The following is a 17,326-nucleotide window of genomic DNA, read 5'->3' as shown; positions in this document are numbered from 1 at the left end:
AACTACACAAACTCAATGAATATAAAACAAGAGAAAATTGAATATGCAAAAGAAGTACAACTGCCAGCAGCTGGGAAATTGCCAGATCTTATTGCATCGTCCCACAATATAACAATAAGTTAACAAATTTTTGGATGCTAAATTCATGTCTTAACACTTGAGTACACTGATCTACTGCAACAACATCCTGCAGGAAAAGAACAATCAGAATTGATTAAAGAAAAAACATTGGCGCGTTAAATCAAGTACAATCAACTTGAATGTTTGTTATTTCAACTTAAATTCCATTTAAAAATGGCATTTTTATTACCTTAAAAAAGGAGCTGAATCTTGTATAACTTTAAAAGTTGAAAATTGCTTAAATTGCTTTAAAAACTTAAATTTTATTTTGAGTTAAAGCCATGAAAAACATATGTTGTTGTCATAACTTATTGATCACATAATTTTTTACAGTGTAGGTTCCAACACAAGGGACAGATGTTCATGTTTATTTAAAATAAAAGCTCAATTTACATTAATACTGAAGAGGGGGGAAAACAGTTGCATGCAACTACAGAGGGAATTTTAAGAAGCTGAGTGAGTAAACATGTACAAAAACTGCACAGTAACAAAATATATCTTACCATACTTAACTGATGTGTACAGAATGTGGGTTCAGTATAATCTCTTCCCCTTGAATATTAACTGTTAATAATAATTTTAAAACATTTAATAAACCAAAATACACTGTTTTGTTTTACAAAGTATTTTTAAAGATTGTTTTATTTTTTAATGTAAAAACTTGCCATCTTCTCCTGCTTGTTTACACTTTTTGAAACAGTAGCAAACAAATGCAACACCTGCAAACACCGGCAGCATCAGCAGCACTACACCAACAGGAACTTTCTGCACTTTGACATGTGAACGCTGGTTCTGTTCTGTAATGCACAAGTCATCAGTGTGATCTTAATTTAACAGCATAAACTTTCAAACAAGTTATTAAATTAATCATTATGATAATGAAAATGGTCATTAAACAGGAAAGGCTTGTTTTTTTTTTACAGCCAAACGCTTCATCAATGTTTGGCTTTCATATCAGAATCAAATTTGGAAGAGACTTTTATTAGACAAACATTTTTATACTGTCATCAACATTTTTTCATTATTTATCTGCTAAAAGTGAATAAGTGTTTGAGTTTTAGCATATAGGTGATGCCAAACAAACATGGCCTAAAAGTCACAAAATTCACAATTTTAGAGGATAAAAGATGCTGTGATACCTGGACATGTGTGACAGAGTTCACTGATGTTGTTCAGAGGTTTGGTCTGGTTGCTGATGGGATTGTTGATCACACAGCTGTAGGTGTTTTTATCCTGATATTCCACCTCCAGAGGTAGAGAGAGACTGATGCTGAGATCAGACACACTGATTGCTGGACAATAAACTGTTTCCTTTGTACCAGGAGAGAGTCACATGATTCACATTCACCACTGAACACACCAGTGAACATTTCTGACTTGATGATGATGAAGAACATTGTGAAGAGTTACTGCTGATGACAGGAACAGGTAAAGAACCTGAAAAACGAATAAGCAAACAAATACCTTTAACAATAGAGATACTGCATTTGACTGTCATCTGACATATTCAGTTTTGAGTCAACTCTCCCTTTAAGACAAATTGATTTTTAACCTGGATGAAAATTATGAAAGACAAAAACGACTTACTATTGACTTTAACACAATGAGACTTGAATGTTTTATGTTGTATGATTCCATTTCTGATGATGATAAATTTATAACATCCAGTGTCTTTAATGCTGATGTTCCGGATGGTGAGAGATCCGGTCTGACTATCCAGCTGAAATCTGTCTCCGAATCCCTCTTCACCATCACATGTAATCATTTTATTTTCCTTATAATTAGCTATACAAAGATGATCTTCAGACTTCCATCGTATCAGATCACCGCTCTGTAGTTCAGAAGCATCAGGGCAAAATGTCACCGATTCTCCCTCCATCACTGAAACATTCATTTCAACCGGTGAACCTGTAAAACACAATATCCAGTTTAAACTTGATATTCATTGTAATACGTAATTTCTTTTCATCCTGTTGGAGCTTTAACAGGTCAGAATTTTAAAGGGTTAGCTAATAGTGTTGTAACCTTTACTCACACGTTCTGGAAAAGATTTGTAATCGAGTTTGATTGGCTGCATATGTGTCGCTGAAGCTCCAGATAATGTGTGATCTGCTCTGCTTGTCTTTAAACCTCTCGTAACTGTCCGAGGTCGAGATGATCCTTTCATAGACTTCAGGAGTGTGAATGTTTGGAGATCCGAACATCCACAGCACATGATCTTGTTGCGTTTCATTAAAATCATTGTGAAGAATGATGAAATCTCTCTCAGTCACTCCTGTCATCATTTCATCCCTCACATAATCATTCACATCTGGAAAAAGGGATAGTTCACCCAAAAATTAAATCCTGTTATCATCTACACTCCCTTAAGTTGTTACAAACCTGTTTGAGACGACAGTTTGAAGAATGTTGGCATAACCAGACAGACAGTTGACAGTAGCAAATGACTTCCACAGTATTTTTTCTTACGTTTGAAGTCAAAGTCAATTCTCAACATGATCTTAGAAAACAGAAATGTAACTGAGTTACATTGATTTTAATTTTTTCTTTTTTTTTTTCTTTCTAAACAACATTGACTATTTTTCTGATCTTAAAACTGTTTGTCAAAATTATGTTTTATTAAAACAACTATCATTGTATGGACAACAAAAAAAATCTGCAGGTTTAGACTAATACGAGAATGAATAAATAATGACAATTTTGATGGCTTATAACTATCCCGTAGTCACGTCGTGACCAAAAGATTGATAGTGCATTTTCATATGGTTCTATAGCTGCCATAGACTTGCAGCCTGAGTCAGAATAAGACCTACGTACAGAAAACATTCATCATTTTTGTGAACAGAGCTGAAAAGTTGTTGTTGAACAAGACTAGAGATTAGAAGATTAGCCTTAATTTTAATGTAGAGTTTTAAAAAAATGCATCACTCACCGTCCATGCATAGATTGAAACAGAACAAAGCAAGAAAAACATTAAAATTCTTCAGTAGTTTGAACAGATGAAGATTTAACATGATCCCATCAGCTGTTTCTCATTCTAAAGATTAACTAGTAAACTAACTGGAGAAAGTTGTATTACATTTATTTCATATACAGAAAGTGTCACAACTTCCGTCATCTTTTACGACAAGACAATCCCAAATGAAAACAAAAGCGGAGAAATGCACCTGCGCAATGCGAGTTGTCACATGTCGGTACTTGTAAATCAAACATCATACACTCTTAGAAAAAAAAAAAGGTTCAGTGGGGTTATATGTTGTATTCCTGACTCAACTTTAAAGAATGTTTTATGCCAAAAAGGTAAAAATATAAGGAGAGGAGAAATGTCTTAAATTATTGCATAAAACCTTCATGTTTAATGTGTTATTTCAATTTTTCCTAGTCATTCCACAACAGCTACATCGGCAACCTCCCTCCTTTTCGCATGAGGCCAATACGGAAGTGGATTAAACTGCAATTCATCGACTGGCCGCTAGGGACAGGCTCCAAAAGAGAGCAGAATCTCATTGAGTCCCATGTTAAAGTGCCTAACTTTACAGCAGAAATAAACATGTTTACAAGTTAGGTACAAATTGTGGTTTTGGTCTATACTGATCATTTTGCCCTTCATGACAACTCTGAGGGGGGTGAATTTTTTTATAACTCATCCGTTTAAATTATATTAAATCTGCATAATTAAGGGCGTGGTCACTTGAGTGACAGGTGGATCGCGCTGTTGTCTGTGAGCCGTCACTTCACCTCAGCTAATTCCAGCCGCTGAATTTGGCATCTCAGCCGTATTTGTGCTTTTTTCGGGATTTATTTATACAATTATAAAATAATATGGTTTGCTGCGTTAATGGTCGAGACAGATGTGCGTCTGTGTAGATGTGCACGTATGCGGAAGGAAAGGATCGTGGAGAATGGCTGGAGAATATCCCTCTCAAGACACCACAAACTCCGACAGCACTGCTTGGATAATATAACTAAAACTGCATTTTGGACGCAGGCTCATTTTTTTTCTTTATAACTTTCTAGTGATATGACTTATCTTTATTAACTAATAAAGATAAGTTATATCATTAGAATATTAATATTTTAGATAGTATGTCCTTTGCCTGCTAACATGGTCACGTCGAGCTAGGCGGGCGTGGTTTCAGTAACCATGGCACCTCAGTTCCCGCCTCTTTGCCCATTTTCAGTTATCCGGGAGTGACGTGCGGTGACGCGCAGCTAAGATGGCAGCGGCCTCATTTTCGCCTCAAAAACTGCTCTTCAGAAATCTACGGGTGACGTCACAGACACTACGTCCATATTTTTTTACAGTCTATGATATTTACAAGTATAAATAATCATTTGAAGCGTATAGTATGTTTTATACATACATTCACTCTTACTTTGTGAAGTCTTGTATGTTGTTACACTGCATTACTGAGAGTTTTCCTGGTTATTCTCTGCCTCTATTCTGGATTACTCTTTTCCCTGAGTTTTCTGCCCTGTTGTTTATTTGGACTATTTGCCCGTGTGCTGGACCCTTTGCTCATTATATGATTACGATTATGGATTGTCCCAATAAAACTGCATTTGGATCTTCAACCTAGCTGTCGTAGCACTTTGTAACAGCAACAAGCTCTTAATTGTAACTTCAGAAGTGGGATGTGTGAAGTAGGAGAAGGCAGCGTTACCATACAAACAATTAAGAGGAGCGACTCTGAGGAGCCATTGGTTAGTTTGTGGAGAGCAGCAGAATGGAGCAAGAAGTGATTTTAATGTAAGATGTGAGAACAATGCATTTAACACACACTATTATAATATTTATACAGGGCATAAACAAGACGAGTAAAATGCAATATAAAATTTATTTAGGTACATAATTTTAATTAATGCATTTTAAAGAAAATAAATTAGCCTTCAACACAACATAACATTGCAAATGAGCACATGCATATAAATTCACATTTTGTGGTTCTACATGTTAGATCAGTTTTTCAGTGCACTTTTATCTTGTTTATTCACTACTCTTGCTGTACAATGTACATGCAAATGTCTTTGTCTGTCACAAGATGCATTTGGATATGCAAAAGACAGCAGTCAAATTCATTTCAGTTGAGCTCTTCTGTCTTCCTCTTCTGGCTTGTCTGGAAGTCAAAAAAAAAAGTCTGACATTTTTGACATTATTTTTTCCCTCTCAAACATGACTTAATTGTGCAGTGAATTTGAGAAATTATATAAAGACTCATTCTCATGTCACAGGTCATATGCTGTCTTTATCTGCAGGGGGCAGAATTTAACTTCATTTGCATCACTTCAGCTCTCAGCCAGGGTAGAGAAGAGGACTTTATTCACATGTACAGTGAATTTCTCATTTATGAATCTCACTGGAGCTCAGGGCACAATTACAACACCTTCTGGAATTAGCGAAACTGCCACATTCTGAATGGCTACAGTGTTGAGACAAAATACCTGGTTGTTTAATTACAAACAAAAAGAGTTATTTTGTCGTTAATGGCATTTAAGGTCACATTGTTGTCATTATGTGCATTCATCATTGTTATAGATCTGTCCAGTGAGAGTTCAATGCATTTATCCAGAAGTGCCTTACCAAATGTAAAACATGACAAGCAATTTATCATACAAGAATAACAATGTCCACAGTTCTGCCATGGCAGGTTTCACAAGTAGGCTTTAGCAGAGCCTAAAACTGGAAAGACAGACAGATATTTTTAGGAAATGCATACATGTGTGGTTTGTGTTCGTGAAAGAGCTGAACCTTCAGATGTTTTTTAAACATTGTGAATTGTCTAATTATTGATGGAGGCTGGAAACTCCAACAACTGAGGAACAGAGAGGATTGAAGGTTCCACCAGGTGCCGCTTATTGACTGATCGCAGAGTAAAGGAGGGCATATAAAAGTCATGTTTACAATTTATCCTTCACAAGAAATACGGTTAATTTTATAATAGTCACTTTTCTGATGTACTTTTCTACTTTTCTAAACTTTCAAAACTTTTTAAACACCAGTGAAAGCACAAAGACCAAAAGTAACAAAATACCAAACTAACACAGAACTAAATTACCAAATAAAAAAATATTACAAACAAAATAATAATCAAATATATAAAAACTAAATTATAATAAAATAAGCTTATACATACAATGTCACAAAGTATACAAAAAAAAAAAAAAACGACAAGAATCGAGCAACAACAAACGCTACACTATTACAATATTATCAAGCTGAGCGCCACCTTCAGAAACCGTCCGATTTAATACTGATATATTCTTTTATGGAAATACTGGCCTGATACTATAAAAAAAGATGGAGTGACAATAAACAATAAAGACACACTGAACAAAACATTACCTTGCTAATCTGACATCAAACTTTAACTTTAGCTGTTCCTACATGAAATGTAATGAAATAGAGTAAAACATTAATGATGTCAAAGTTATTAGATTAGGGTGAACTGCCAAAATTCATGCCATCAACCTGCAGTAGAATAATAAAAAAACATTCTGCTGGATCTTAAATTTATATGACAACAGTTGAGTATACTGTGCGATCTTCTGTAAAGACAGCCTGCAAGAAAACAAAAACAAAAATAAGATCAAAAAGGTTCAAAAGCACAAGTTATACTGAAGTATAAAAGAGAAGGACAGTAAAATAACAGCTCTAACTCCCACAAATGAGTGATAAAAACCTTTCGGCATCATTATACCAGTAAGATGAGTGCTCAGTCACACACACCATGGGCTCTATTTTAACGATCTAAGCGCTCGGTCTGAAGTGCATGTCTTAGGGCGTGTCCGAATCCACTTTTGCTAGTTTAACCATGGAAAAAATGGTCGCCGCATGGTCCAAAAGGGTTGTAGGCCCACCTATTCTCTTAATGAGTCATGATTGTGTTTTGGGCATAAAGTGCAGTAAACCAATCAGAGTGTCATCTCTCATTCCCTTTAAAAGCCAGGTGTGCTTGCACCATGGTGGATTGCTATTTACATGGCAGAATATAGACATCCTCAATCTGACGAAGTCAGTTTAAATACATGCATGTATTGCCATGATTGTTCAAATAATTAGCCAATGTCATTCATCATTACTGCAAATATGTAATTCTGATACATGCAATGATATAGATTATGACATGTAGGCATTTTTATCTTTATGTACACAATAATAATCATTTACATTGGGTCCCACTTTATATTAAGTGGCCTTAACTACTATTAAACTAATGATTTGATACATTGCACTTATTGTGTACATACATGTTTTTACATTGTACTTATATTTGAAAAACACCTGCATGTAATTACATCTGTAATTAATTTCTGTAATTACATTTATAATTACACTGTTGACCCATCCCTTACACCTTACCCCTACCCTTAAACATACCCATACCACCAAAGCTTTCCCTAAGCTTACCTGTATCCCACCTCAATAGCAGCAAAAGTGTTTTGCAATTCAATATGAACCTAATAAGTACATTGTACTTATTTTTTGATGTAAGTACATAGTAGTTAAGGCCACTTAATATAAAGTGGGACCTACATTGTAATCCGTTTATTTTTAATATTTGGCATGTTTGTGTGCTTGTTGCGTGTAATAAGCAGAGCGTACGTGTGCACCTGCCTATAGGCGCATATTACTAACTCGTCATTGTCATTGACTTTAGACAGGGTTTCAGTTGGTCAATGGCGCAGTCGTTTTCAGTTGCCTCAAAATAGCAACACGGCAACAATGCGCCTGAACACACCTCGTTTTCAGATCAGCACACAAATGAGCGCAAATGCATTTTCTATTTAAATAACATGGGTGCTAGATGTGAAAATGATAACTGCGTCAAGCTGAAATTAGCAAAAAAACCTCGCGTCGTGCCTGGTGTCGCATTGCGCTGGGTGTATGATAGGGCCCCATAGACTAGTTTTTCCCAACCACTGTGCCATGACAAATGCTAAATGCCAAATTAACAAATGACAAAAAATAAATTAGTAAAATCAAATAAATGCTATACCAAATATATCGTTGCTGTCAGGTGGAAACCTTGTATCTCTATAAGACTTCATTTTCCTGCTAAGACAAAAGCTGAGATCAAGCACCCTGCAATAAAGCTATAAAACTCTGGAGATAATATCTACAGCGCCTTGTCCAAACTCTCCTCACTCATCTGTGCAACCCTCCCACACACACACACACACACACACACACACACACACACACACACACACACACACACACACACACACACACACACACACACACACACACCCTCCTTCCTTTCCCCTGACTCAAGTCACTGAAAGTTCTCCAAGAATGCATATTCTACGAATGATGTATCTTGTTTTTATCCATTTCATGTTTGGTATCATTTTAAATGTCTTGGTGCGATTGGTAAAATGGTCTCAATTTCACAGCAGTAAAACTAAGGAGAATTCTGTCCTTCTTTTGGGTGGTGTTTCTTCAAGATATCTGATAACCCAGTCCTCTCCCCACAAAACAGGTGTCGATGTAGTAAATATTTACAATTCTTTAGTTCTGGTCTGGGTATTTAAGGGAAAGAGCAAAGCAGCGTGAGTTTACCTCAAACCCTGGGCGCGTATCTTTTGGAGTTTGGAGAAAGATCTCTGCTTGTTTGCAATGCTAAAAAAAGAAGTGATGTTTGAAAAACAAGTACAGTATTTTCTTTGCCCAAGAAACACTGTCTATAAAGGCTAATGTTTTATGTATCTGAAGATCAGAGAAGATGTGCGACCCCCTTTAGTCTGATATTTTTCGTCTAGTTTGTAGCCAGTAGCTACCATTTGAAATATCCCGCTTCATCTGTTATATCATGAGATTATGTCCACATGTATTCAACAGCAAGAAAAGAAAAACTGAGCTCCCATTTAGCTACAATAAACTTTACAGCCCATAAATTGATGAAAACGTATAATGCGAATGGACTCAGATCGGGCTATTCCAGTTACAAAATATGTCATTTGCTGGTCAGGAACCTCGCAACTCCTTGTGAGCTTGATTTTCATAAAATGTTAATTATAATGACATAATGACACATGCAAACAGTGATGATATGTAAATTTGTTGTTTTATCATCATCACCAACAACATCATATATGTTACGTAACAACAAAATATGTTATGTAAATGTGTATATATATATTTTTAAATAAAATTTCTCATATGGTCATATTGCCCAGTCGTCCCGTATTTCACCACGAGAAATCTGTTCGCCCTAATATAGGTAGCTTTATTAACATTAATGACACACAAATATTTAATTAGGCTACTGTCCCTTTAAGACCGAATCCATGGATGTAATATACTAACACATTTTGTTTTCACCCACCTGTTTACATCCACTTAAGCCATAACCAAATGTATTTACATGAGATACTCCACACGACGGACATTTTGACAACTTTGTGTGCATTTGACCATTCAGGCACCAGGAGAACTGATTGCGCGATGTTTGAGAGAACTGGGATTGCGCACAAGAAAGAGAAAGAGCGCTTTCTGGTCTGTGTGACACTAATCGATAACGAAATGTGATGGTTATTTTGATCTATGACTAATTGATAGGGCTGTTCTTGTGTGACAGAACACTACTACTCATTCTATGATCACCCAGCTGTAACAAAATTTTAGGAAAAATTAAATACGGGGCAAAACATGATTTTTTTCTTAATAGAATGTGATATTATATTAAAAGTAGGCAGGCCTATATTTGATGTGAAACTTGAGCTGAAGTCAGGTAGAAAGGAACACAATAATGTTATATTTAGGTTAGGGTGACCAGACGTTCCGTTTTTCCCAGGGACAGTCCTGTATTTCAGCTCTATTTGTAGTGTCCCGACTTATTAATATGCCATTTGAGGCAACGCATGTTTGTGCAATTTCGTTGTTTTAGTGCATAGTGGTGAGGCGTGGGATTTTTTACTTATCAAAAGAATAAAATGTGGCAAGAAAAAGGTTGGGAAACACTGCCATAGACTACAGGAATTTAAAGAAGCAGAGTGAGTTTACATATTGAAAATAAGGAACAGTTAAAACAGTAATAAAATATACAGTATCTTACCGTACTCTGAAGCGGACGTGTACAGAATGCTGGTTCAGCGTAATGCATCTCTTCATTACGAGTCTTAACTGTTTTAATAATAATCAGACATTTAATAAATGAACATAAACATAATTAACTTGAAATGGTAATATATATATATATATATATTTGTATGTCATTTCTTGCCTTTGTTTCTTGGTTGTTTACAGTTTCTTCGGCATATCAAACCTGCAACTACAGCTATGACCACCAGCAGCGCTATAAGAGCTACTGCCATCATGAAACTTGAACGTTGGTCTGTAACAGAAAATAGTCATTAGTCTATTATGAATATAATACAGTTTTAAATAAATCATTATGGTTATGAAAATTTGAATTAACATGTTAGGTTTCACTTAAGCAGGTGTTTAAGTAAAGAAGCCCACATTAATATTTTCATGTCTATATGATAAAGAGTCCTAATATCTGTCAGGTATTACAGCTCACAACTTATATTTACAACCATTAAAAATGATTTGATGAACACCATTTGTTTCACTATGCTAATTAAAGGTGCTAAAGAGGATGTTTTGTTTTATACATTTTTGCAATATTACTTGAAACTGTCTTTACTAAGTGATAAAAGACAATTTATTAGGTGCACTGAAAGGAATAATATTAATATACATCATCTGTGCACGAGGTAGGGCCTTAAAAACATCAGCCAATCGTTTACGCGATCATCGTGTAAACGATTGGCCCTCTGGCTTGTCAATCACTGCCGTGACGTTCCTTGTGAGAAACGAGCGCGGCTGTGCGCTCCAGTAACTTTCCACACTCCACAGGCGCCGCATGCAATGTTTTTGTCAGGAGACAGGAGTAACAACTGCAGATCATGAGTTACCTGCGGTGAGTCCGACATAATGAATCCAAAAAACACGACACAGTGAATCCCGATGGTAAACACTCGTGTTCCAATACTCGTGGACGCGTTTTGGGAGGCGTTCCTTTGAAAGGAGGGGGGCTGTTCTTACGCATGCGCTCATTTCAAAAACTCAGTAACAGTCTTTGGATTCTCAGTTGACGAAAAAATCCTCTCTATCGCCTTTAATGTATTTCCTATTGAAAAAGGATGTTGATCATGTAAATTTGCATGTACATTTTTAAAGTTTTTTTTAAGTTATTACAAATGTCACACCATGATTGGCTACTTGCTAGTCAAAAGCAAGTTGTATTTATGAATTTGGTGGCGGAACATTCAATAGAGCTTTTTGCAGAAAAACATTTTTACATGATAACATCTGCTAACAATGAACTGTCAATATTTAAGAGAGCATTAGCAAATAGTAGGGGTGTAATGGTACATGTATTTGTCCGGGATGTCACAGTTCAGTGCATACAGTTAGATGACGAATACACTCAGTCACAGGCGATCCACACTCCAATCGGGAACGGGGCACATGCAGTAATGCAACACTGTTTGCTAACTGCCGTAACAGAAAAAAGAGCAGAAGAAGACATGATCTATACACCAACCTAAAACAAGAGTTCAGATGGCACGCAAGAGCTTGCTAGTGGTACTGAGCTTTGATTCATTTTTGGGATTCGCTCCACTAGCTTTACAGAAAGGAAAATAAAGGTTTCCTTTACTTTACAAAAGCACAACGTTTTTTGTTTTTATTGTGAGTGTAGAGTATACACAAATAAAAATAGACTCTTTACAGTTTCAAACAATTTCTTAGTCATCTGAATAACCATAAATGACAGAGTATTTTAAGTTGTTTCCACTGTTATGAGACAAAATCATTTAGCATTGTGCCAATTTGTGTCGTGACCCCAAAACCAAGTTACGCTCTGAACTGTGACTTCTGTGTACCGTTACACTCCTAGAAAATAGATTAACTCAAAGCAAACATGGATTAAAAGCCACAAAATTTAACACAATTTGTGAACAAGAGATGACGCCGTACCTCCACATGTGTGAGTCTGACAGAGTTGAGTGATGTTCAGATGTTGAGTCTGGTTGCTGATGGGATTGTTCAGCACACAGCTGTAGGTGTTGTTATCCTGATATTCCACCTCCAGAGGTAGAGAGAGACTGATGCTGAGATCAGACACACTGATGCTGGACAATAAACTGTTTCCTTTGTACCAGGAGAGAGTCACATGACTCACATTCACAGCTGAACACACCAATGAACAATTTGACGATGATGATGAAGAACATTGTGGAGAGTCTCTGGTGATGGCAGGAACAGGGAGAGGAGCTGGAAAATATAAAACATAAAAGTCATTGACATCTTAATAAGTAGGCCTACAACTAAATGCAGCAGTTTTTGATTAACAAAATTATTTACAAGGTAGCAATGTATTGAAATTAATTCCTTCAATATTGTGTCTTCTATAATTAATTCAGCATGAACCGCTCATCAGACTCTGCCTTTGTTGTGCTATTTTTCAATTTCATGTTTTCAAAAATGAAGATTACAATTAGATAAAAACAACAAATATCTTCCTTCGATTTTACTGGTGCTTTAAAAATCTACAGACAGCATTATATTGTGTTGTATTTGCATATTGATTTGGGTTACACTTTATTTTACAGTATGTGTACTTACAGTGTACTACCCAAGAAGTATTATAAGGTAACTAAATGGGTTAAGGTTAGGTTAGATTAGGTTCAGGGTTAGTACCTATAGTTATAACTCAGTTATTGTAATTGCTATAAGTACATAATATGTATATGTGGAACATGACTGTAAAATAAAGTGCAACCTTGAATTGCATATTGTATTATGATTGGTTTTCATTCTTATATCAGTTTATTCATCTGAACTGCATTTTTCTATTTATCTCTATTCTTTGCAGCAACTTCCTTCAGGAAGTGCAAAAGAATATCATATTAACAATTTATTTATAAACTGAGTTTAGAAAATAGGTTTTGTTTTCACTTTTGCCAGTTATTATGAATAACTAGATTGATCAGGAGAAGTTTGATCACAGTCTGGATCATCATGGAGAGCATCACTTTACTCACCGTAGACAGTAACATTGAATCTCGGATATGTAGTTCTTCTGATGTTGCTGATGAAGATCTGTAGTTTATAAAGTCCAGTGTGTTCAGATCTGATGTTTCTGATGGTCAGAGATCCAGTTTGATTGTCCATCTTGAGTCTGTCTCTGAAACTCTCAATATTAAATAATTTGATGTTCTGGTTATATATTTCAGCTATACGTGCATCTTGAGGTCCAAACATCCACACTATCTGATCATCTCTCTGTACTTCAGTAACATCAGTGTTTAGAGTGACAGAATCTCCCTCCATCACTGACACTGACTTCACTGCATCAGTGTCACCAAACACACCTGAAGAAAAACACAAACAAGCTCCTTTTAAGTAGGATAAATAAAAAAACATTCAACATCAAATATATTTATGAGGAAGATCAACTAGCACAAAATTGCACTAAATAAATGACACCATGGAAAGGGACTTTAACTAATTAACAAACTAATAACCAGTTAGTAAGTGACCATTCACAAATAAACAAATAAAATAGAAATATGACAGGCTTTTATTATTATTATTATTATTTCAAAAGATTTTTATGACGTACCATTCAACAGCATGAAAAACAGAGCAAAGAAAGATGCGCTGTGAATCATTTTTCTGAACTTCTCAAAAACTCATGAATGACATGTGTGAGAAAAAACATTTAAACTCTCCAGTATCCATTCTCTGGTCTCAGGTGTAGTTCACAAGTTCCTTCACATTTTCAATAACAAAAATACATCCATAGGAAGAATTAAAAGCAATAAATAATCAAATGAAGATTCCATTAGGTTCACATTTTTTACAGTCCGTTCTGAAAAAGGATCTAGGCGTAGTCTGTATACGCTGCACTCTACACACACACCCTCATACCTCTCTCTCTCTCTCTCTCTCTCTCTCTCACTCTCTCTCTTTCTCTCTCGACTGTTTTTATATAGTTTTATCTCTACTAGAACAAACAGTGCTTAGTTCTGATGAACATCTCAAACTGTTGCTGAGTTGCTTGTATAATTTGTAAAGGGCCCATAAATTAATATGTTTATTTACTGTAGATGAGAATGAAATTTTGTGAGGATCCAGGCATAGGCGTAATTTGCGGGTGGGACATGTCCCCACCACTTTTTGAAATTGTCGATATTGTCCCCACCACTTTTTGAAACATATCGCGGCATCTCGCGGATATCTAATACAAAAGAAACACCTCTAGTTGATTATCAATTTGAGTTAATAATAGGCGATCTGGCGCTGGGATGTTGTTTTTGAAATCATGTTGAGTGCTAGTTGTCGCTGTTATCAGAGGCGCAACAGTGTTCTCTTGGCGCTCGTGCACACTGCGCAGTTTTCACACGGACGAGCGCTTCAATCTATCGCTTAACTGTTGCAGAGACTCTCTATTCATTACGTTGAATCACAAAACAAAATACACATAAACGTGTCCCTGCTCTTGATATACAATCACTGACGAACATCTTTGGTTTTAATGAGAAGAAAAAAAAAAATCATACATGGTTGGTTGGATTCGAACCCAGAATCTCTTGCATGCTAAACGAAAATAATGCTTCCAGTCCATCAGGACAATCTATTGTCAATAGCGGATCCACGTATTTATCAACTAATATACGTACTCTCGAGACATTGTATTATAGCAGATGTAAGGAAGAAACTATCATATTAATTTTAATATCATATTATTATTATTGTAATAATACATACACATACACATACACATTCCTGTCCCACCCACTTTTTAAAACAAAGTTACGCCACTGGATCCAGGGTTTATCTGGGAAGATCTCCTCCATCTTTAAACACATTTATATGAAGCATGAACACGTTGTCTAATATTATATTGGATTATATGTTGTGTGTTCAATACTCATGTGATATGCAAACAGTAGGGATGAGGGTGAGGCACAGCAGACAGTGGGATGAAACTTGATGCCACATGCAAATAGTGGCTAGGAGTTTATCCGGGATTGATGGATATAGATTGCTTTGTCTGTGCACACATTTTCAGCAACACAGTCATTTTTCTTGCCATAATTCACTGAGAGATTTAACCAGATTGAAACTGTCATATAAAGGCTGATTCACACTTCACCAACAGAAGCAGATCACCAGAATACAGTTCGCCACTTCCCAGACACTTCCCCTACAAACACTGAATCAACATATTCATTTAACAAGTGATGACCAACGGCAACAGGGGATCTGACAAAACCCAAACGTGACTCTCTCATTGACAGGGTCTGAATGACTGTGCTCTGCAAAGAGTTTACATCAGGTAACTTCAGGAAGCTTCCATGTATGGATTCAGAAATTGACATTATGTATAGTAGCCTATACACTAGAGTAGAATGGTAGGATGCTATTCAAACAGTGACAATGTATGACCCCTAGACCACCAAGAAACCGAAACAACTTTGTTCTTCTCAGTTAACATCTAGAGGGTTTTTTTCTTTCGAAACCTTGGGTTCTGGTAGGCCACCATTTCCTTCACAGCTAAGACAAAACATCTGGTAACTTTCTCACGATTGGACATGTTCAATCAGCAAGAACAAGAGCCAAACCCAACAAGGCGTCTCTTGATCGGCATATGTTGGTGCAATAACAATGGGTCCTGTTCAGTTTTAACCTAAAACAACCTGAAACAATCTTGAAGTACACATACAATGCTGTTTATTACTGTTTATTACAATGCTCTCAAACTCAGACTAGCACCAACATCAGGACAAATATATTCACAAACCATGCAAAGTTTTCTGCTATTTACTTTGAACTGTTTTGAAACAACGTCCCAAAATGTTCAGCACATTCAACATTTAAACCTTCACCAGTCACATGCACCAGTCCAGATCAAATGGGCGTATTCAAAACCAGCAACGACTGTGATGACGGTGAAGCTTTATCATGTTTCCATATCTGTATATCGAAACTTGAGCAGCTTTTATTGGCTCCTGCTTCAGCAGAGGCCAGGTTTTCATTGAAGCAGGTTTTTATTTTTGTATCTCAGTTCACACCTGTTCACAAAAATAAAGGGCCTTTCATTCCTTTTGTTCTGAAATAAAAGCTTGACTCGGTTCATTCACTTAAATACATATGACATTTATAGGACATATTTATTTGCGTCATCAACACAAGCATAACTGATAAATGTTCCATAGTAAATATCACTAAACAACCTACTTTCAAACTAATCTTTTACCTGTATCTGCACTAAAGTATGCAATCTAGTTCCCACAGCGTTCTGACAACATTAGTTTCCAGTGAAGCTCAGAGGTCTGGTAAAGGAGTTTCATAAGAGCTATGAACAGACGCAGCTCTTCACCCACTCATACACCTTATACACACTAACACTCAAGTGCACTCTTGTGTGCCCAACAATAGGTACACCAAAATACCACCTGCTGCATTCAACCAACAACAACAAGAAACACTTGATAGCCTATACTGACCTAAATAGTTCTGACTTCTGACCACAGGTAGCACTCTGACAAACCGAGCTGCCAGTAAAGACACAAAGAAGCTCATGTTCATACATTTAAAAAAGAAGCCTTCTGCAAAACTGCGTCAATGCAAAAGCATCATGAGAAAAAAATGTTGTGATAAGTATGTCAAGCTTAATAATGCACCAAAGCTGCAATAACTGTATGTTCGGCAGATGAAATGTATACTATTTAATGACTTATATATTGATAGATTTTGTATGTGCGTGAGCCTAGTGGTCCATACAGATTTATAGACCATGGAAAAATGATGGGTGTGAACCAAACAAAGGAAAAGCATTACTCAGGAAGTTCCGGTAGGGTAATTTGTGTATTACAGGATTTCCAGTGGGAGGTCCTAACAGTGCTGCATCTGTTGTTCAAATCTTTCAAGACTCTTTGAATATATATGTATGTATATATATATATATATAAAATATATATATATATATATATTACTTTTTCATGACCCATGTAGACTTGTCACTGGTTTTAAAGCACTTTTCATGCTCCCAAATTATATTAAAATATAATGCTTATCGACAGCTAGACCGAAATCTCTCTGGTGTCTTTCTGTCCCATAATAAGTATCTCTAGACTAGGAGTTCCCAAACACATTCTTGGAGCCTTCCCAACACTGCATGTTTTA

The 17,326-nt window shown here is 36.1% G+C and overlaps 3 protein-coding genes across 4 annotated transcripts in view; all 3 read right to left on the bottom strand.

Annotated features, from left to right (window-relative positions):
* LOC125263588 overlaps positions 1-17,326 on the bottom strand; it is a 378,279-nt gene that overhangs the window by 206,647 nt on the left and 154,306 nt on the right. The gene's annotated exons all lie outside the window — the stretch shown is intronic.
* The window catches only part of LOC125263570 (SLAM family member 5-like), a 148,288-nt gene that overhangs the window by 93,239 nt on the left and 37,723 nt on the right, over positions 1-17,326 (bottom strand). The window lies entirely within an intron of this gene.
* On the bottom strand, positions 6,542-14,041 carry LOC125263589 (SLAM family member 9-like). 2 transcript variants are annotated; one of them, XM_048182646.1, is made up of 6 exons: positions 13,758-14,041; positions 13,177-13,506; positions 12,110-12,406; positions 10,347-10,457; positions 10,179-10,246; positions 6,542-6,679 (listed from the first exon to the last, which is right to left on the bottom strand). In XM_048182646.1, the coding sequence occupies exons 1-6, from the start codon at positions 13,804-13,806 to the stop codon at positions 6,632-6,634; spliced, it is 903 nt and encodes a 300-aa protein (XP_048038603.1). In that variant the 5' UTR covers positions 13,807-14,041; the 3' UTR covers positions 6,542-6,631. The 2 variants fall into 2 exon arrangements, with proteins under 2 accessions (XP_048038603.1, XP_048038604.1); XM_048182647.1 differs by lacking the exons at positions 6,542-6,679; positions 10,179-10,246; positions 10,347-10,457 and adding an exon at positions 11,172-11,258.

The sequence above is a fragment of the Megalobrama amblycephala genome, linkage group LG2 (assembly GCF_018812025.1).
Source record: "Megalobrama amblycephala isolate DHTTF-2021 linkage group LG2, ASM1881202v1, whole genome shotgun sequence".
Lineage (NCBI taxonomy): Eukaryota > Metazoa > Chordata > Actinopteri > Cypriniformes > Xenocyprididae > Megalobrama > Megalobrama amblycephala.
The sequence above is the reverse complement of the archived record's forward strand: the minus strand, read 5'-3'. Positions and strand labels throughout refer to the sequence as shown.